This window comes from Myxocyprinus asiaticus, chromosome 4 (genome assembly GCF_019703515.2).
Source record: "Myxocyprinus asiaticus isolate MX2 ecotype Aquarium Trade chromosome 4, UBuf_Myxa_2, whole genome shotgun sequence".
NCBI lineage: Eukaryota > Metazoa > Chordata > Actinopteri > Cypriniformes > Catostomidae > Myxocyprinus > Myxocyprinus asiaticus.
The window spans coordinates 11,644,835-11,667,987 of NC_059347.1; the positions used below are offsets into that span (position 1 = coordinate 11,644,835).

General features: G+C 38.4%; 1 protein-coding gene across 1 annotated transcript; it reads right to left on the bottom strand.

The window, feature by feature from the left end:
- Nucleotides 1-212: 212 nt before the first annotated feature.
- On the bottom strand, nt 213-23,086 carry LOC127433939 (F-box/WD repeat-containing protein 5-like). Its single transcript, XM_051686322.1, has 10 exons — nt 22,967-23,086; nt 20,169-20,364; nt 18,360-18,517; nt 13,090-13,273; nt 12,840-12,988; nt 10,844-11,161; nt 9,288-9,471; nt 8,729-8,876; nt 5,486-5,698; nt 213-1,884 (listed from the first exon to the last, which is right to left on the bottom strand). The coding sequence occupies exons 2-10, from the start codon at nt 20,353-20,355 to the stop codon at nt 1,614-1,616; spliced, it is 1,812 nt and encodes a 603-aa protein (XP_051542282.1). The 5' UTR covers nt 20,356-20,364; nt 22,967-23,086; the 3' UTR covers nt 213-1,613.
- Between the last annotated feature and the right edge of the window lie 67 nt (nt 23,087-23,153).

A 23,153-nucleotide genomic window follows, 5' to 3' on the forward strand; every position in this document is an offset into this window, starting at 1 on the left:
ATTACATATTATGTACACGCCTTACATACTAACATATGTATTTGTACCTCAGGCATGTAAATCAAACAGACGTTCTGACACTTTCACACAATAAAAATGTAAAGACATCATGTTCATTTTGTTCAGTCCTGGTCTTAAGTACTAATAGTCACACAAGACGTAGCTGCTTTGGGAAACAGGTAATCATTTTTATAAACGACACTGCAATCTGGTAAAAGAAAAATTGTTTAATGGGGCAAACAAATTTTACACCACAATACAAAATCTAATGATGGCAAACAGTAAAGGGCAGTTGGGTAACACATATATATATATATATATATACACACATTCAAACCTTGTGTCAAAGAGACGGGGAAAAATATCATGAAGTAGGTCCATTAAAAACACAAGAGTTGACCCATAAAACAATTGCCATGATGATGCACTTGCAACTAGGCATGGGGATCTGCCTCAATCTTCACTTAAAATGACTTCTGAGGTTATTACATATGAGCACCTTTGCTGAATATTTATATTATGTGATAACTTTATTTTACGATGCTGGAAGGCAGAATTCTGGGGTTTAAATGAATGTTTATGGGCATAAAATGGAAAAGCACCTCGATACAGTATAGTGTGACAATGCTGTACAGTAATGGATCTCTTATACTTTAACTTAGAAACTAGTGAATTTATAAACATAGTGTAGAATGAAATACTTAGGTTGTTGACCTGATGTGATGTATTTTGTGCTTTTTTCATTCTTAGTAGTTCTAACAAACCCAACCGGCACAAACTGTTGTGAAATCTGTCATATTTGATGTATAAAATAAATACGTGAACATAACAGAGCTGCAGCACTACCGCATTGTTTAATAATCACAAGAATTATGCAAAGACAACAGCTAAAGTTCCCCTGAGATTACAAACCGTTTGTAAAGTTCTTTTCTTTTGGAGGCTATTGAAGTAGATCTATGATTTCAAACAAAAGAAACCCATTTGCGCAAATAAAATGGCATAGATGGGTAGCTCAGAAGTAAACATCTGAATTTTCATACTGTAATCATGGTAAGTTGAATCGGCCTTTTGGTAAAACGACTGCAGATACTGGTCGCGCATTTGCAGCAGAATTTTGATTCGCTACTTGGTAATGAGGTCTAAATACTCTGAACATGTTCTCCTTATTCTCATCATTGGGTCACAAAGCTTGGATCTACTTAAAAAAAAAAAAAAGCACATAAAAAAAAAAGTGAATGATTCTTGATTCTTTGCTCACAAAATCACATATCCTGCTAACATCCATCTTTTAAACCACACTGACATGCTATTGTGCACTTAAATGCATCTTTCACCCACCCAGCAACGAATATAGCAGTAAAAGTGCCTAGTTTTGTAATAATCGCACATCAAAAAGCCCTTGTTTCTTTTCGCGAAGAGTGCTTTTCGTCTTTTAGGTGGACCGTTATGCTCACTGATCTCGCATGAGGGCCAAGTGGAAGTTAGAAATCCAGTCGAACATTCTCAACAGTTTCTTGACCTCACAAGCGTCACTTTTCTCATGGAGTGTCTTGCTTCAAGGTCTTTGTGACCGTCTTCTCTCTTGCGGTAGGTGAGGTCAGCCAAGTCCCCGGTCAGGGTTTACCATTCAGATTCGCACTTCTGTGGCCGAATAGCGAGGAGAGCAGTTTGCGAGCCCGAGGCGGGCGTGAGGGGGCCTGGCCGAGTCGCACCATGCGTGGCGAGCGCCACACTTTAATGGTGGAGTCGTCGCTGGCGGAGAGAAGCAGCTCCTGATCTGCTGGGCAGAATGCCACCGAGTTCACTACGTCATCATGCTGCAGGCGCGCCAGGCAGATGTTATAGTGCCGGTCCCAGATATAACCATGCTTATCCTCTGCACCACTGCAGACCCAATAATTACATGAATTAGAAGAGAACGAAAATTTCTGGTGCTGTTATAATGACTTAAGCAGTTAGACCTAACCCTCCTATTGTCTTAAGTTAATTTTTGACCCAGCACAGGTAAAGATTAACCACAAGAAATACCACATAGTTAAGTATTGGTTAAGTATTAAGAAGCTTTTCAACATTCAGAGATCTTTTGTTCAAGCTTGATGATGATGATTCAGCTCTATTAATACTCAACATGGCAATTACATTATTATCTGTAAAATTAAGAGAGGTGTGACATGACAAAACCCAAACCCAAAGCATATTTTTATTGGTAGTAGGGCATGATTTGCTGTGTTCTTAAATACTTATAAACTAGGGATGGGTCATGATAATCGACTCGTTGATTAGAGAGGTTGACAAGTTCATCTAGATTTTGTCTTGTATTTTTTAGCAGTGGTTTTTTAATCAGCATGCTCAGCTTTAACTGTTAAGAGTTTGCATGTTAAAACCCTGAAAGATGTGTCTTTAAATTTATCCCCTTTAAAACACCACCACTACAGCCATATACACATTGATCGTCCCTCCATGAGCACAGCGAATAATAACAAATAATACAAAAGACAGACATTTCTTTCGATTGCATGATCCTCAATTGAAAGAAATGTCCAACTCAACTGGCGTACAACAATTCATGAATGAATGACACTTATAAGCCAATTCTTTGTAATGAGTCGATCAAAAAGACTCACAAAGTAGTTATGTAACTTGTCATATCCATCTAAACATGAACCCAGAACTGTTACTATTTACTGGTTTGTTGTTTACTTGTAGCTCCAGAAATGCAATGCACATGTGCTCTTTTTTATTGGTGTGTGTATAATAGATAAACATGTCACAACTAAATGCAAAAGACAAATGTGATTACAAGCTTAAAATGAGCTAAAAAGTTTAAAAAGTCAAGCAACTTACTGATGGTTCATTGAGCAATTGTGACAATTAACGTTCTTGTAACTAAATACTCAATAAATGGTATGAAAGAACAACACCCCACCTCCCACCCCACCCAATACTTCAAGAACCTCGTGATATTTTTTTTTTTAATGTCAAGTGGGTGAGATGTGTTAGTTTAACTACATTTATCGTCATATGAGAATTTACTTGCTGGTAACCACTTGACAGCTTTAAATTTGACATGGAGGAAAAGAAAACAAATAAAAAAATGTAGTTTGAATTTTGTGATGATATTTACATGGTTTGAAAGCTGAAAATAACTAAACACAACACAGTCAAAATTGTTTTTGTCACATTTAGGGCTGTCACGATTATTACATTTGGCTGACGATTAATAGTCAAGCTAATTGCAATTATGCAGATGAATTGTCTTTTAAGGCTTTCGTGATTAACTGCATATTAATTGTCATATTTCATCTTTAACTTCCAAGATATAAATAAAATAGGTATATATGTGTGACGAGGAGGAGGGCGTGGCCGGGCCGAGAGGATTCACGCCAGGCACCGAGTTGCCCAATCACTGGGAGAGAGATAAAAGGAGGAGCCGGGGATGCCAGAGAGAGAGAGAGAGAGAGAGAGACACATGCAGCTGCTGAGGACCGAATGGCAGCGTGCTCGAAAACTGGAATTTTTTTCTTCGCTTTTTTCTCAATCTCTCTCGCTATCTTCCTCTCTCCCCTCCCCTCGTCCTACCCAGGTACCCAGGAGGCAGCCAGCGACAGAACGGCCAAAGGGGTAACTCCTCCCCTCCAGGAAGTCAGACCGGAGGTTCCCCTGGCCTGAATCGGGCAGTGGGGGTATGTGACGAGGAGGAGGGTGTGGCTGGGCTGAGAGGATTCACGCCCGGTGCCGAGTTGTGTAATCGGTGGGAGAGAAATAAAAGGAGGAGCCGGGGACGCCAGAGAGAGAGAGAGAGAGAGAGACACACACAGCAGTGTTTTGTGTGTGTGCTTTTGTTATGTTTCGGTTCAGTATTTTATGTTAAATTAATGTCTTTTTGATTGTTAATCCGGTCCCTGCTTCCTCCTTTCCCAATGAATGAGAGGTTTGTCTGCCACAATACGATTTCCTTTTAAGGCTTTAAAAACGTATAAATGACATGGAAAAATAATTTTTTAAATATCAAAATATTTCTAAATACCTAAAATATGTCTCTCTTTTTGGTCAACTTTACATTTACACTCCATATTATTTTTTTTCATAAAACGTAAATATTTTTAATACATGTTTTATAATATTTATATTATGCAATAGTTAAATATTTCTGTCCTAATTTCTTCACTTTCACACGTTATTTTAATGCTCTTTGATTAAGCCCACATGCCCTTATTTCTTAAGAAGCAAAACCTTTTGAGATTTAGTTTCATCATTTTATGACTCCACAGAAATAAAGTGTGCATCTCCTCCTCATTAACACTGCATATATGAACTCAAAATGACCTGAAATATTTGCCATTACACGATCGTAAAGTTATGCCGGAGCACTTTGCGTTCACTATCACAGTTAATACTTGTTCGTTTATATTTTTGCAGGAGTTTGGCACAAGCCTCTGCTGACAACACACTCATCAGAGCGGTTCACCAGCTCTTCCAGACAGGAGCTGCTGGTTGACATCTGCGGTGTGGCTCAGTAACGCTCAGAGTTCTACTGACTGAAACAAACGTGCCGTTGACGACATTTAGCCTATATATTCGCTTAAAATTCCCTTATTTTGGACATTAAAATGTGATTGGAATTTTAAGAGCACAATAATCAGATCAGATGATAATTTTATAATCGCAACAGGCCTAATCACATTTCTACACAAACAGCCATTGTGACTTCCGACTCGAAATAATATAAAGCGTCACATTTGAAGCAACCCATTAAAATTCGTCTTACCTTTTGGGATTTAAGACAAAGGTGTGGTTATAAGTTAATGTTTAAGATGTTATTTACAACGATATTTCTGTAGTATTCTATAGTTAAGAAGAATGTTTTAGTCGTTAAACTAAAGCCCAATGTAAACTTCAGTTTTATACTTCAGCAAACACAGACGGTTGACGCATGTGTGCTACGACTGCTTTGAGATACTGGACTATTTCTCTTCAGTACTTTAGACCCATAAACACGTCTTTATATTCCTAGACTCGAGCTATACAAATGCAGGTATCTCCTGAACTTCTTCTTGCAATGGCTCAACTGTGAGTATTGCCACCTTGTGGATCCACTAATTACTGCAAATAATTCCAGGCACATGCGCATTCTGTGCATAGAGACGTGTGGTTTGAAAAATCAGGTACAGTGATCGAGCACTCTTCTGATGATGAGATTTGTGTCACACGTCCTGTACACAGATGCTTAGCATTCTCATCTAACCAAAGTATACTTTGCGCTTAACACATCTCAAGCACTTTATATTAAAAAAAAAAGTGAATCCGCCCCTTGCTTCTTTTAAATGTCATGGTGTACCCTTTTTTATCACAAGATAACAAACTATCAATATACTCTGTAAATAGTACTCGGTACATATTCCAAACCGCAACACTGGTTAACAGCCCAAATAATACCCATTACCACTGTGGAAATTATGTGGTAGTATGGGGGTTTGTGAGTTACCTGGCGACAAAGTCCCGGCTGACATCGAGGAAGATGAAGAAGCACTCATCGTTGGGCGTGAAGGCACGGTGGGCTCGAAGGCTGCGGCGTTCCTCTCTAAGACTCTTCAGATCAATCACGTGCAGGTCAATCTCTTCAGCAATGGGTGGAGGGGACATGGGGTCAGAGATCACACAGCCTGTCGGCCACGCTCGACTGTTCACATATAAGTACCTGTGAACACAAAAACACAAATACTGTAAGACTGAGGCCATTTTTAATGAATAATGCCTTTGATTTCAGCAGGGTTCCAACACCTCTTGACCAAATGAACTTCCATGACCTTTCCAGTCGGATTTATAAAATCATTACTAGAGGTCGACCTATAGTGGATTTGGCCGATAACCGATTAATCTGATGATAGTTTTTCAAATCAATTTATAGAATGCCAAAAAACAATTCTTATTCTTTCCTTACTATGATGGGCACAGACAAAGTTTAAAATCCCAGATGCAATTTATTGTTCATCCAAAATTAAGAAAAATTCAAATTTGGTGCATAATGCGGGACTTTTAAGTATAAACAAGCCCGAAACACACCGGGGACGCAATTATGAGAAAACTATTGTCAACTATCGCCATAGATTTTTGCTGATAACGAGAGTTCCAAAAAACAACTATCGGCACCAATTAATCTGTAAAACCGATATACCGATCTACCTCTAAACATTACATAAAGATTTCTGGGATGAATTTTCATTTTCACCTAATGTACCAACTCTACTTAAAGGAATATTCCAGTTTCAATACAAGTTAAGCTCAGTTGACAGCAATTGTGGTGTAATCCTGATTACCACAAAAAATTAATTGAGACTTGCTCGTCAAAAAAGCAAAAATGGATGTTACAGTAAGGCACTTACAATGGAAGTAAATGTGGCCAATATCTGGAGGGTTTAAAGGCAGAAATGTTACCATAAAACTTATAATTTTATAAAAGCACTTACAGTGCATTCATAAATTATTCAGACCCTTTCATTTTTTCATATTTTATGTTGCAGCCTTGTGCTAAAATGCTTTAAATTATTTTTTCACATCAATCTACACTCCATACCACATAATGACAAAGCAAAAACCAGATTTTTGATAACTTTGCAAATTTATGAAAAAGAAAAAACTGAAATGCATATCAGAGCAAAAACCAAGCTATGAGGTCAAAGGAACTGCCTGCAGAGCTCAGAAACAGGACTGTGTCGAGGCACAGATCTGGGGAAGGCTACAAAAATGTTTTGGCTGCATTGAAGGTTCCCAAGAGCACAGTGGACTCCATAATACTTAAATGGAAGAAGTTTTGAACAACCAGGATTCTTCCAGCTGCCCAGCCAAACTGAGCAATCAGGGGAGAAGGGCCTTGGTAAGAGAGGTGACCAAGAACCCAACAGTCACACTGGCTGAGCTCCAGAGATCATGTGTGGAGATGCGCGAAACTTGCAGGAGGACAACCATCACTGCAACACTCCACCGATCTGGGCTTTATGGCAAAGTGGCCAGACGGAAGCCTCTCCTCAGTGCAAGTCACAAAAAAAGCACCTAAAGGACTGTGAGAAACAAGATTCTCTGGTCTAATGAAACAAAGTTTGAACTGTTTGGCCTCAATTCCAAGCGTCATGTCTGGAGGAAACCGTCATCGCTCATCAACTGCACAATACCATCCCAACGATGAAGCATGGTGGTGGTAGCATTATGCTGTGGGGGTGTTTTTCTGCAGCAGGTAATGGGGTACTGGTCAGGGTTGAAGGAAAGCTGAACACAGCAAGATACAGAGATATCCTTAATGAAAACCTGGTCCAGAGCACTCAGGACCTCACACTGGGCCGAAGGTTCACCTTCCAACAGGACAATTACACAGCCAAGACAACACAAGTGTGGCTTAGGGATAGCTCTTTGAATTTCCTTGAGTGGCCCAGCCAGAACCCAGACTTGAACCCAATCAAACATCTCAGGAGAGACGTGAAAATGGCTGTCCACCGACGGTTCCCATCCAACCTGACAAGAGCTTGAGAGGATCTGCAGAGAATAATGGCAGAAAATCCCCAAATCCAGGTGTGCAAAGCTTGTCGCATCATACCCAAAAAGACATGAGGCTGTAATCGCTGCCAAAGGTGCTTCAACTAAGTACTGAGTTAAGGGTCTGAATACTTATGTCAATGTGATATTTCAGCCTTTACTTTTTCATAAATTTGCAAAGTTATCAAAAATCTGGGTTTTGCTTTGTCATTATGGGGTATGGAGTGTAGGTTGATGTGAAAAAAACATAAGGCTGCAACAACAAAATGTGAGAAAAAAAAAAATGAAGGGGTCTGAAAACTTTCTGAATGCACTGTACATTAGGCTAACACTTCTGTTAAACCTCATGTATTATTTGAGCTGTAAAAATATTTAAATTTACATTTTTACAGTCGTTTTAGGGTTTGTTGACATGGCCGTCATGGCAACGAAGTTGTAAAATTGGATATAACTTTACACAGAGAGGGTCAGTAAGCGATTTCATCAAACTAAAATTATTGTTAAACGTCTTGTGGCTATACTTTTGAAACAGTGAGTGTTTTAAGGTTTACAGATTGGCCACCATTCACTTTAACCCAGATTTGTTGATATTAATTTTTGTGGTAATCAATATTATTGGCATAAATGCTGTCGATTGAGCTTAACTTGTATTGAACCCAGAATTTTCCTTTAACTAGTAACATTCGCTACCTAATGGGCGTCTCGTCTTGTGTGTCACTGCGTGTCATTAAAACTGCGAGTATGAACCCACAATGACCAAGAACATTTGCCATTACGCAATTGTTAAATTAAAGTGAATCCCACTATTAAAATCCTCATTAATATTTTCACGGGAGGGTGGCACCAACCTCCGCAGACGGAGTGCACATTGATTAAGTGGTTAATCTTTAAGCGCTCCATTGGAGCCGCTCTGGGTTCTGTCTAAGGTGTGGCTCAGTGAGACGGTCGGGGTTCAATTGAATGAGAGACACAAACATGACATTTATATATTAGTTTAAAATTCCCTTCTGGACAGTACAATGTGTTTGAAACTTGAAGTGTAAACACGGTTAGATCAAATAACTGCAATCAGACAATTTTTTCATAATCGCAACAGTTTTTCCATGAATGTGGGCACCCTCTTTCAGGCACACACAAAAATCAATTGAAAGCTTATGATGCACAGCTCTATGTTAGTCATGTACTGTTGCACAGCACACACCTGTGGTCAGGTGACAGGCCCATCCCGATGATGTGACCGTGTATGTCAATCACATGATCCAGCGAGTCAAAGAATTCCTCTGTGCTGCGCTCCTCTCCTAACACAGGCCCACACGTCGTCATCTGATCAGGCATTATCCGCTTGATACCTGACACACACACGCACACAAACACAGAAAAATTTTTAATTACCAACGACAGTTTTTTATGTGACATTTTAGGGGTAAATATGAAACTGGAAAAAAAACTCTGAGAACAAAACAGATATGTTCTATCTTGTGTATTTGCTAATCTCATTCTCTTCAATCACGTGTTTTTTGACCACATTCGTATGTGCTTTTTGGGATCCGATCACAAAACGTTTTAGACCCTGTTCAGACCTGTATTTAGCGCTGACCACGTATGATCAGATCACCCGAAAAGCATCTTAATACCAGATGGAAACAGGGTCGAAGTCAGCCAATCAGATCTTCCATTTGTGTGAAATAAGCATGGAGAGTGAATGGACTGTGTGTGGGCTCTCTAACACCGTACTATCTGTGATACAAACAGACAGTCACCTATCTGGTGAGGGGAGTAGGTAAGGCTGCCGGTGGTGAAGAGGAGGTAGGTCTTGTCCTCTCCTTCTTCAGGAGCAGAGGGAGACATCAGGTTTGAATCCGAAGCTTTGGTGCGTCTGCTGCCCATCAGCCTGGCAACCTGCGCCTCCAACACCCGCTCGTGGGCTGCCATGTTCTGACGACTCTAATCACAACAAATAATGAAACAGACAGTTTAATGTACACATAACAGACAATATATAATCAACTGTATATCAACCAATTTTTAATTAAAACATTTTCAATTAAGTTTAATCTGTTATTGTATTTTTTTAAAATAAAATCTTTCACTAGAATAAAAGTATTTTGCGATTGTATTCGAAAATTTGGATGACACAAAAATTTAACTGCAAATATTCAATCTGCAAATTCTGCAAATTCAAATTTAACAGAATTTAATATTTGAATTTTGACCACAATATGCTTCCATAGACTTCAATGAGCTCGATTGATTTTGGATCATTTCACATGCATGTTACTTTTGTCTCTGAGTCAAAATTTCTGTTAAATGTTAAAAGTTCCTGAAATGTTTTCGGCCAAAGAGATTCTCTATACTGCAATGCGAAAAAACAATGATTATGTTACTTAAATTGTAAAGAATTTATACATCATGGTAGTAGTATTTCTTGTACTGCCTTTAATGCAATAATTTTTTTTTAAAATCAACATAGTTTTGTTTTTTTGGTAAAACTTAAAACGAACATAAATTAATGAGAATATAAGAAAGAAAATATGCTTAAAGAGATGCTGACATCATTTACACCCACATGCCCACGACTCCATATGACTCCAGTGGTTTAATCCATGTCTTCTGAAGCAATATGATAGGTGTGGGTGAGAAACAGATCAATATTTAAATCCTTTTTTACTTTAAATTCTTCTCCCTGCCCAGTAGGTGGCAATATGCAGGAAGAATTCAAATAGCCAAAAACAAAAGAAGAATGTGAAAGTAAAAGTGGAGATTTATAGTAAAAAGGACTTAAATATTGATCTGTTTCTCACCCACACCTAACATATCACTTCTGAAGACATGGATTAAACCACTGGAGTCATACAGATTACTTTTATGCTGCCTTTATGTGCTTTTTGGAGCTTCAAAGTTCTGCTCACCTTTCACTTGCATTGTGAGGACCAACAGAGCTGAAATATCCTTCTAAAAATCTCCATTTGTGTTCAGCAGGAGAAAGTAAGTCATACACATTTGGTACGGCATGAGGATGACTAGATGAAATGGTTAAATTATTTTTGGGTGAACTATCCCTTTTATTGTCAAAAATAATGTCACAATGCAATAAACTAAAACAAAAACTAAAACAGGCAAAATATGTCTTGAAGCAAAATATTATTATTTTTTCTTTATTTTTTTTAAATCGTATTAATTTTGCAGTGAAATATGACCTGGACATGTTTTTATGAATTTACCTAGACAAAGTCAAATTTAGTAGTAAGTCACTTGATGCACATTACACATGAGATGTGCAAGATGACTCCAATGACTCCTAGTCAACAGTTCTTACATGTATAACATGCTGCAACCCAAGTGGGTTCAATGTAGGCAGATGTGCAGAGCTTCTCTTGTCTCCTTGCTCATCCTCTTCCTCGTCCTCCTCATCTTTATCCTCCTCGTCTTCACTATCAGTGTTTCCCAGGTCAAACAGCAGAGGCTGGTGCTGCTGTGTATGCTGGGCCTGAGCTTGAGCCTCATAGTCCAGCAGCAGGTCTGGAGAGTCGTGTCGACGGCAGTGAGCCACCATCACTGTACGGATGGTGCTGGCATTGATGTTCTGGATCTTAAACAGACGTTTCACCACATTCACGTTTTCTGACTCAATGTCCTGGACATGGAAAGAGACAACACAAGAGTGAGCAATTTGGACTGAAATACTTCTACGAACAGCAACAAACCTTTTTGAATAAAGTATCATATTTCAATTTTTACAAATGCATTTGCTCATGATCTCACACTAGGGTTGTCACAATACCTAAGTGGTATCTCGATCAAGTTTTATTTAAAGGAATTTTCACGGGTTCAATTCAAGTTGAGCTCATTCGACAGCATTTGTGGCATAATGTTGATTACCACAAAATTAATTTCAACTAATCCATCCTTTTCTTTAAAAAAAGCAAAAATCTGGGTTACAGTGAGGCACTTACAATGGATGTGGACGATTTTGATACGTTAAAATATTTACTGTTTCAAATGTTTTGCCACAAGACATAAACAATATGCATGTAAACATGATTTTAGTGTGACAAAATCGCTTACTAACCTTTTAAGTGTAAAGTTGCTGCCAATTTTATGCCAACTTCATTGCCATGACAATGTAATGTCAACAAACACTAAAACCCTAAACTGACTGTAAAAATGAAGATTTACAGCTCAAATAATACATGAGTTTTAACAGCAGAATTAATGTAAGTGCTTTTATAAAATTATAAGTTTCACATTTCTGATTTTAAACCCTCCAAAAATTGGCCCCATTCACTTCTATTGAAAGTGCCTCACTGTAACCAGGCATGTGATCGGCTTAGCACAAAAAGCAGGAAAATGTATTGAAGTGGGGGACAGCGAACTCTTATAAAGCCGGTTCTTTAGTGAATAAAAAATATACATAACTCAAAGTGGTTACTGAATTAATCTTATACTGATGCACAAGTTATGAATGTCCAACTCGAAGTCTCACAAGCATGAAGTACAACATTAGGCTACATAAACTGTCTCTGGAACTGTTACTGTGCTTATTTAATGTTGTACTTCATACCTATGAGACTTAAATCAGGCAGTGAGATTGACAAAAATTAAGATTTTTAGAAGAATATCTCAGCTCTGTTGGTCCATACAAAGCAAGTGAAAGACTTTGAAGCTTCAAAAAGCACATAAAAGCCGCATAAAAGTAATCCATATGACTCCAGTGGTTAAATCCATGTCTTCAGAAGAGATCCAATCCTCCTTTTTCACTATAAATCTTGACATAATCTTCTTGGCAATCATGATTTCAAGCTTGATTACACTTCCTAGTGAAATCATGATCGTGCCTATATACTGGAATAGCAAGATGTACAGTGAAGAAGAACTTAAATATTGGTCTGTTCTCACCCAAAACCGATTAGATCGCTTCAGAAGACATTAATTAAACTACTGGAGTCATATGGATTACTTTTATGCTACCTTTGTGATTTTTGTGATATTTGGATCTTCAGAGTTCTGCCCACCATTCACTTGCATTGTATGGACCTACAGAGCTGAAATATTCTTCTAAAAATCTTCATTTGTGTTCAGCAGAAGAAAGAAAGTCATACACATCTGGGATGGCATGAGGGTGAGTAAATTATGAGAGAACTTTCATTTTTGGGTGAACTATCCCTTTAATGAGATCAACCAGTGGTTGTCATGCAACCGACAAGTCGCGGTCTACTATCGTGGCACTGGGATACCGTGCAACCGCACTTTATACACAATGCAACACCTAAAAATGTTCTAATACACATCACTAGAATCAAACACATCTGTACCTGGAAGGCTTTGTTGAGCCACAGCACAGAGCAGGAGGTCATGTTGCCAATCCAGTGCAGGTTCCCAGAAATCAAGTGAGTCTCATTCAGCCAGCAGCCAAACACGTCATATGGCTTATTTCTCACGCGGGACAGCAGAGTGTAGTTCTCTGTGGATCCATAACAACAACAACAACAACAGGTCAAAGAGAAATCAACATACTGTAGTAAGTTACAAGTTACTGTGGGTATGTATGGGCATGCTCTCTACCTAAACTGATGACTGCAATCTCTCCAGAGGAGGAGTGATGTGGGCCCAGGTACACTCCTGACACCAGAAGGAGTGTGTCATCAGCATTAAACTGGGAGAACTGAGTGTAGCCCCAGTTAAACTGCCGCATGCTGGAGCTGTGAACCAAAGAAATGTTGCCATCTGGTTGCTCCGTGTCCCAAAGCTGTAAAAAAATGCAGCACAAAGATTGTTATGGAAATAGAGAAAACTAGCCTTCAATGAGGCCCATAAGTCACAAAACAGAAAAACATAGTTTTTCGGAGTGACACATTTTTTTAAATGAAAATACTCCACATGCCTCTCAATTAATAATAACTCTCAGTCATAAAACCTGAATGCATAATAATTATTCTTAGGATAAGAATTAGTAAAATGTTGTTTAAAGCTGAAGTACTTTATGCAATTTCTGCGACAAAAGCTCCAACAAATGGAACTGCAAAAATAAACAATGTTTTCAAAACAACTTTCCGAATACGCCCCTCAGCTGCTGTTGTTTGAACCGTTAGATGGTCCCAACCCCAACTCATGCCATTGGTCGAGTAATGTTGATGGGCAGGGTCTAAGCAGGTCGCTCTGAACAAACACACACACTTTATATTGCCACAGAGACAAATGTTTACAGTTTTCGAGATAATTAATCTCTGAATGGCTTACTTATAGTTGTCTCTGTTTATCAAAGGTGCACTCAGTAATTTTTTGAATGTGTCGTCTTGGACTCACTCTGATTAGTGGTGTGGATGCAGCATCATTTAAACACAATAGGTTTCAGTAACGGATGCCATTGTAAAAATTCACCATTCACAGTCAGACATGATTAATTTAATCCACGAGTGCGTGTTTAATAACAAGAAGGTTACTGAGATTAAAGGGATAGTTCACCCAAAAATTAAAATTCAGTCACTGTTTACTCCCAATATGACTTTCTTTCTTTTTCTTAACATAAAGGGAGAAATTGTGAAAAAATGTTGTGCTCAGTGATGTCATAAAATGGCAGTTTATGGTGACCACCTCTTCAAGCTTTAAAAGGACACAAAAGTATAATTCAGAAGTCTAATAAATTATTCCATGAGACTCATGACTCTAATGAAAGCATACGATGAGCTTTAATGAGAAACAAACCAAAATCAAATGTATTATTTATTGAATCTGTTGACAGACCATTAATCTCCTCTGCACCTTCATGTGACTGCACAAGACCAGTAGTCTCTGTACAATAGAGGCACGAAAGCAGAATGCTCCGCCTGCAAATTAGGACACACTGATCTGTAAGATCATACATGTTTCATACACTTCGTACTTAGCTTTGATTAATACTTTGCATTTATTGAGGTTATAAGGTTTGCAACTTCACTAAAACAATGTTAGAGCTCCATAACATCAGGCCTATTGCTCATTTAGCAGATTCTCAAACCAGCATATCATGAAGCGCATTCTGGGTTGAGCGAGCGGCACTGAGCGGCCTGAGCAGAACCTTCAAAAAGGCGCTCTCCGCTCAGGTGCAATTATCACCGCACCGCTCAACACTCTGTGCTTGCTCCGCTCACATGCTCTGCTTGGGGCACAAAGCATAATGACCATAACAATCAACTGAGATTTTTTTTTTTTTTTCATGAACAGCTAATTTTGAGTAGAAAATGAACTTTAGACTGCACAAAACAAGAAGTTACCAAATTTAACAACAAATCAAAAATCAAAACGGTGTAAATAAACTTGCAAACAGTGAAACCATGCAAGCTCATTAATTATTCAAGCCCAGAGCATGCTGAAAACACCAGCTTCGAAAAGTTAAGTAAAATGTACTTATTTTATTAACCATCGAAATTTACTCAAATTACCCAATAATATGACAATGTTTTCTGCTTCAAAACTGATACATGACGCATTGTAAAGATAAACAATCATAAATAATATTTACTTATACAGGTGCATCTCAATAAATTAGAATGTCGTGGAAAAGTTCATTTATTTCAGTAATTCAACTCAAATTGTGAAACTCGTGTATTAAATAAATTCAATGCACACAGACTGAAGTAGTTTAAGTCTTTGGTTCTTTTAATTGTGATGATTTTGGCTCACATTTAACAAAAACCCACCAATTCACTATCTCAAAAAATTAGAATATGGTGACATGCCAATCAGCTAATCAACTCAAAACACCTGCAAAGGTTTCCTGAGCCTTCAAAATGGTCTCTCAGTTTGGTTCACTAGGCTACACAATCATGGGGAAGACTGCTGATCTGACAGTTGTCCAGAAGACAATCATTGACACTCTTCACAAGGACGGTAAGCCACAAACATTCATTGCCAAAGAAGCTGGCTGTTCACAGAGTGCTCTATCCAAGCATGTTAACAGAAAGTTGAGTGGAAGGAAAAAGTGTGGAAGAAAAAGATGCACAACCAACCGAGAGAACCGCAGCCTTATGATTGTCCAGCAAAATCGATTCAAGAATTTGGGTGAACTTCACAAGGAATGGACTGAGGCTGGGGTCAAGGCATCAAGAGCCACCATACACAGACATGTCAAGGAATTTGGCTACAGTTGTCGTATTCCTCTTGTTAAGTCACTCCTGAACCACAGACAATGTCAGAGGTGTCTTACCTGGGCTAAGGAGAAGAAGAACTGGACTGTTGCCCAGTAGTCCAAAGTCCTCTTTTCAGATGAGAGCAAGTTTTGTATTTCATTTGGAAACCAAGGTCCTAGAGTCTGGAGGAAGGGTGGAGAAGCTCATAGCCCAAGTTGCTTGAAGTCCAGTGTTAAGTTTCCACAGTTTGTGATGATTTGGGGTGCAATGTCATCTGCTGGTGTTGGTCCATTGTGTTTTTTGAAAAGCAAAGTCACTGCACCCGTTTACCAAGAAATTTTGGAGCACTTCATGCTTCTTTCTGCTGACCAGCTTTTTAAAGATGCTAATTTCATTTTCCAGCAGGATTTGGCACCTGCCCACACTGCCAAAAGCACCAAAAGTTAGTTAAATGACCATGGTGTTGGTGTGCTTGACTGGCCAGCAAACTCACCAGACCTGAACCCCATAGAGAATCTATGGGGTATTGTCAAGAGGAAATGAGAAACAAGAGACCAAAAAATGCAGATGAGCTGAAGGCCACTGTCAAAGAAACCTGGGCTTCCATACCACCTCAGCAGTGCCACAAACTGATCACCTCCATGCCACGCCGAATTGAGGCAGTAATTAAAGCAAAAGGAGCCCATACCAAGTGTTGAGTACATATACAGTAACTGAACATACTTTCCAGAAGGCCAACAATTCACTAAAAATGTTTTTTTTATTGGTCTTATGATGTATTCTAATTTTTTGAGATAGTGAATTGGTGGGTTTTTGTTAAATGTGAGCCAAAATCATCACAATTAAAAGAACCAAAGACTTAAACTACTTCAGTCTGTGTGCAATGAATTTATTTAATACACAAGTTTCACAATTTGAGTTGAATTACTGAAATAAATGAACTTTTCCACGACATTCTAATTTATTGAGATGCACCTGTAAGCTATATCATTTTTCCATATTTGAATTGAGTACAAATGTAGAATTTTATGTAAAAACTTACATTACTTATTCAATGTACAAAGTACACCTGAAGTCCAAATACATTTAAACTCAGTTTTTCACAATTCCTGACATTTAATCGTAGAAAAGATTCCCTGTCTTAGGTCAGTTAGAATCACTACTTTATTTTAAGAATGTGAAATGTCAGAATATAGTAGAGAGAATGATTTATTTCAGCTTTTATTTCTTTCATCACATTCCCAGTGGGTCAGAAGTTTACATACACTTTGTTAGTATTTGCCTTTAAATTGTTTAACTTGGGTCAAACGTTTTGGGTAGTCTTTCACAAGCTTCTCACAATAAGTTGCTGGAATTGTGGCCCATTCCTCCAGACAGAACTGGTGTAACTGAGTCAGGTTTGTAGGCCTCCTTGCTCACACACACATTTCAGTTCTGCCCACACATTTTATATCAGATTGAGGTCAGGGCTTTGTGATGGCCACTCCAATACCTTGACTTTGTTGTCCTTAAGCCTTTTTGCCACAACTTTGTCCATTTGGAAGACCCATTTGCAAGCGAGCTTTAACATCCTGGCTGTTGTCTTGAGATGTTGCTTCAAGATATCCACATAATTTTCCTTCCTCATGATTCCATCTATTTTGTGAAGTGCACCAGTCCGTCCTGCAGCAAAGCACCCCCACAACATGATGCTGCCACCCCCATGCTTCACGGTTAGGATGGTGTTCTCCGGCTTGCAAGCCTCATCCTTTTTCCTCCAAACATAACGATGGTCATTATGGCCAAAAAGTTCCATTTTTATTTCATCAGACTAGAGGAAATTTCTCCAAACAGGAAGATCTTTGTCCCAATGTGCTTTTTATGGTAGTTTTGGAGCATTAGCTTCTTCCTTGCTGAGCAGCCATTCAGGTTGTCGATATAGAACTCGTTTTACTGTGGATATAGATACTTGTCTACCCGTTTTCCTCCAGCATCTTCACAAGGTCCTTTGCTGTTGTTCTGGGATTGATTTACACTTTTCGCACCAAACAACGTTCATCTCTAGGAGACAGAATGCAGCTCCTTCCTGAGCGGTATGACGGCTGCGTGGTCCCATGGTGTTTATACTCGTGTACTATTGTTTGTACAGATGAACGTGGTACCTTCAGGCGTTTGGAAATTGCTCCCAAGGATGAACCAGACTTGCGGAGGTCCACAGTTGTTTTTCTGAGGTTTTGGCTGATTTCTTTTGATTTTCCCATTATGTCAGGCAAAGAGGCACTGAGTTTGAAGGGAGGCCTTACAAAACATCCACAGGTACACCTCCAATTCAGTACACCTCCTATCAGAAGCTAACTGGCTAATTGTCTACTTGACATAATTTTCTTGAATTTTCCAACCTGCTTAAAGGCACAGTTAACTTGGTATGTAAACTTCTGACCCACTGGAATTGTAATATAGTCCATTAAAAGTGAAACAATCTGTCTGTAAACAATTGTTGGAAAAATTATTCGTGTCATGCACAAAGTAGATGTCCTAAACGACTTGCCAAAATTATAGTTTGCTAATATTAAATCTGTGGCGTGGTTAAAAAATTTTTTTTAATGACTTCAAAGTGTATGTAAACTTCTGACTTCAAGTGTACTTAATATTTTCTGCTATATTTACTTCGCCGCAAATTGTATATATTTTTTCAGTGCATTTTCATACAAGCTGTTTTTTGTTGTGAGAGTAGAAGTGCAGTATTACCTTTACAGTGCAGTCTTTGGAGCAGGAAGAGAAGCGGTGTCCACGGTGAGAGAAGGCCAGATGCAGCACCTGATCATGATGCTCCTTCAGTGTCTGAACCTCCACACAGGGTATGCAGTCGTACAGCCGCTTGAACTCCCTGTACCACGACACAGCCGCTGCGCACGTGCAGGAAACGCGTCAGTACAATGTCAATGAACTTTTGTTTTAGTCAATATCAACATTTCAGGTTAGAAATAATTCCATGCATACAGTACAAGTATTCAGACCCCTTAATTTTTAAGTTATGTTTATTAAAAAGAAAAAACTGAACTATCACATTGACATAAGTTTTCAGACCCTTTGCTGTGACACTTGATATTTAGCTCATGTGCATCACATTTCTCCGGATCATCTTTGAGATGTTTCTACACATTGATTGGAGTCCACCTGTGGCAAATTCAATTGATTGGACATGATTTGGAAAGGCACACACCTGTCTGTATAAGGTCTTACAGCTGAAAATGTATATCAGATCAAAAACCAAGCCATGAGGTCAAAGGAACTGCCTGCAGAGCTCAGAGAAAGGATTGTGTCGTGGCACAGATCTGGGGAAGGCTACAAAAATGTTTTGGCAGCCAGGCCAAACTGAGCAATCGGGAGAGAAGGGCCTTGGTAAGAGAGGTGACCAAGAACCCGACAGTCACACTGGTTGAGCTCCAGAGATCATGTGTGGAGATGCGCGAAACTTGCAGGAGGACAATTATCACTGCAACACTCTACCGATCTGGGCTTTATGGCAGAGTGGCCAGACGAAGCCTCTCCTCAGTGCAAGACACAAAAAAAGCACCTGAAGGACTCTCAGACAGTTAGAAACAAGATTCTCTGGTCTGATGAAATGAAGATTGAACTGTTTGGCCTCAATTCCATGCGTCATGTCTGGAGGAAACCAGGCACCACTCATCAACTGCGCAATACCATCCCAATGGTGAAGCAAGGTGGTGGTAGCATCATGCTGTGGGGGTGTTTTTCAGCAACAGGAACTGGGGAACTGGTCAGGGTTGAAGGAAAGCTGAACACAGCAAAATACAGAGATATCCTTAATGAAAACCTGGTCCAGAGCGCTCAGGACCTCAGACCGGGCCGAAGGTTCACCTTCCAACAGGACAATGACCCTAAGCACACAGCCAAGACAACGCAAGAGTGGCTTAGGGACCACTCTGTGAATGTCCATGAGTGGCCCAGCCAGAGTCCGGACTTGAACCCAAACGAACATCTCAGGTGAGACGGGAAAATGGCTGTCCACTGACGGTCCCCATCCAATCTGACAGAGCTTGAGAGGATCTGCAGAGAAGAATGGCAGAAAATCCCCAAATCCAGGTGTGCAAAGCTTGTCGCATCATACCCAAAAAGACTTGAGGCTGTAATCGCTGCCAAAGTTGCTTCAACTAAGCACTGAGTTGAGGGTCTGAATACTAAAGTCAATGTGATATTTCAGTTTTTTCTTTTTAATAAATTTGCAGTAATAAAAAAATCTGGTTTTTGCTTTGTGAAAAAGATGAAGGGGTCTGAACACTTTATGAATGCACTGTATGCGTCTATGGGTAAGTGAATATCTCAGGACCTGTGACTGGTCACAAAAAAAAAACATTATTAACTCACATTAACTAAATTCTGAATAACATTCTTAACTCACATTGACATTCAGACAATTGATTTTATCGGCCGATACTGATGTTTGGCTAAAACTCAGTGCATTTCTAATACTCTCCATCTCTTAGCTGGCTGTGTGGGGAAGTGTAAATTATAGCTAATCTCCGGCCGCAGTACCTGGATGGCGAGGCACATATCGTGGGATGTGGTAATAGTTGTAGAAGAGCTCCTTCCAGAGGAACTCGTCCCGTGACACAGCAGACCACTGACGGCAGGTGAGTCCCGCGCTCAGCACTGCCTTATGAGGGAGATGCAGGAAGATCTCCAGCACCAGGCTGTCCGGCAAGCCAGAACCGCTTGCCATCCTGACATCCTGAGAGAACAGAACATTAACAGTGTTTATACTGTTGGCAACATTCTTACGTGATCAGCAGAGGACAGAATGAATGAAGAATTCCTGGATAGTAAAACATTCTTTCATCGAGTCAGAGGCAAAGTCTGGTTGAGTGCATCTTATGAAAACTGACATTGCTTATCTGAGATAAAAACAACTGTTTCAGCACTCTGATCCTGCCAGACTTGCTTTTGCACATTCCAGCGTGCAGACTCCCAGACACAGAGGAAGTCTTTCGCCTAGTAGTCCACTCTCAGCTTCACTGCTGGTATGCCTGGGACAGATCTTCAGGTCTTCTGAAACCTATTCTCCAGGAATAGCCATGACATTTTCTACCTGTTTCCACCTCAACTAGACAAGAAAAAGCTACAAGTGTGGCTCAGCCCTCTCATTTTCTCTAATTTAAGATCTGACAGCTGTGAATTATGAAGCAGTCAGTAACACCGTCTCTCCTCCACTCAGATGCTTATTTTTAGAGTTCATCACATATTTGAGTAAAAACATCACAGCTTAGGCCAAAATGTTCAAAAGGCGAAAGCCAATGTATGAAGATAATATCTAATTCAAGACACTCCAGCAGAATATGCTGTTAAATTATTGTCTATGTGAACTTATTTCATGATTTATTCATGTTTGGGCTAAGGAATTGAGAGCATTTTACACAAAGACAAATTAGGTTTTGATAATAAATGAGTGCACATACTATTCTGAATGTTAATGAGAGCCAAACTATTTTACAAATAATAATTTCCTAGAAATGCACTGAAACAGAAACTTTGGACAATTCTAACAGCTGTTTATTATTTTTAAGTTATGATCGATAACCAATAGGATGGCCAATATTAGAAATTCATACTGTTTTTCTTTTTTTTATATTTTTTTTTTTCATGTATTTATTTTTATTTTATTTTTTTAAACAGTGTTCACACAACAGGTGGTCTATTTTATAATTTAGTAAGGCATCAAAAGAATATAACAAAGCAGAAAATATTGAAAATCAGCTAAAGCTAAAATCTATTACAAATCTTTAGAGATGCACCAATATAAACATTTTGGATGATTACGATATCTGATAATTATTTTATGTTATGGTTGATAACTGATATGATGGCCAATATAAATCTATACTTTTGTTTTTAATCTAATTTATATTTTTTTAAAAAAAACAGCATTCACATTAAAGCTCTAATATGGAATTTAGTAAAAATCTTTAAGCAAAAATGAAAGATTGATGACGAAAAATAAAACTGATCTATCAAAAATACCCTATAAGCCTATAGAAGAAAACACTATTACAAATGTTATTTATTTTGCACTGATATAGAAATTTTGACACTGATACAACAGACAACCAATAATTATCATGTTACAGCAGATGTCAATAATATACTGTTTTGAGTTTTTGAATAAAACATTATTACCTTTAACCCTTTAAGTGCCAAAAATCGATCTTGTTTGAGGGCCGTGGGCTGAAAGTAAACGTTGCATTATATCGTTGCCCTGGTTCCCCTCTCTTATAATTTTATGAGTATATTTTATATGTATATATATATATATATTACTCTGCAATCTGCTTAACAAATGCAATGAAGAGCTGTGTCAATTGTATGTGTGGGTTTTATTTCTTGTTTTTTTCTTTTTGTCTCGTCATACATGGCAAGGTGGGCCAAATCTTACTAAGGTCATCACGGGCCACCTTTGGCCGTGGTTTGGGCATCTCTGCTCTAATCAATTAAACTTTATAAAATCAGGCATCAAAACAAATGAACATAGTGTGAGACACAGATAAGATTATATAAAAATGCATTACAACCAGTATCAGAAATTAACTTTTCCATAAAGGATTTAAATATCACAGGCATTTTTACTACTTTTTTACTATATTTACAAATATATATACTGTGTCATTCACACAATTAAATTGTTAAATTTAATCAATCATTTAAAAAAATTGACAAATTCTCAATTTGAATAATTAGATTGAGAATATATTATTACTCCCTACCCATAAAAATAAATCAGCATCAAACCATATTTTATGTAACAATAATTAATAACTATGATTGGAATAGAATATTACGAACTATTTTTAACAGATGTTATAAATAAATAAACTGAATCTCCCACATTCTGAAATTTAGGGGAATTTTTGTTACTTTTGGGGGCATATTTGCCACAACCCCCCATTAATTTCTGACCCAGATTACAACTGTTATTTTTCCAGGAATGCACCCATATAGAAATGTTTGTAATAATTTGTATTAACTGTTTTTATGTCATTGCTGACATATATATATATATATATATATACACACACACACACACACACTGTTCTGTCTGTTTACCTTCATTAAAGCTGAAGTGTAGAATTTAGAAAAGAAATACGAGTATGGCATAGAAAAATAATGTACTGTCTGAACCCTGATATGATACTCATATCTCGCTGTTAATAATGTTATTTTCTTTAGCAGCTAAAAACACAAGCTAAGCTCATTACCAGCGCTCGACATACACAAATATACACCGTACAAGCTGTATGGCATTATACATCACATAGATGTTCAATTATATTCTACATTACCTGCCAAAAACCACAACGTGTGGAATAAACACTAAGTTTAAAGCCACGGAAAAGATCTCATCCTCAATTTGTATCGGCTCCGGTAAAACAACTAGTACAAGTCCTAGTCTACAATAATCGAACACTGATGTAATTAATACATGCTGGAATATTTCAGGTCAAACTAGTCGATCACAGAAAATGTGGA

What these genes read in the sequence shown, in the direction of transcription:
- LOC127433939 (XM_051686322.1), bottom strand. Translation starts at nt 20,355, where the DNA reads ATGGCAAGCGGTTCTGGCTTGCCGGACAGCCTGGTGCTGGAGATCTTC. An exon ending in ATATGTGCCTCGCCATCCAG is followed by an intron (nt 18,518 to 20,168) that starts GTACTGCGGCCG and finishes GCACGTGCGCAG; the next exon opens with CGGCTGTGTCGTGGTACAGG. An exon ending in AGCCGGGACTTTGTCGCCAG is followed by an intron (nt 1,885 to 5,485) that starts GTAACTCACAAA and finishes TTGGGTCTGCAG; the next exon opens with TGGTGCAGAGGATAAGCATG.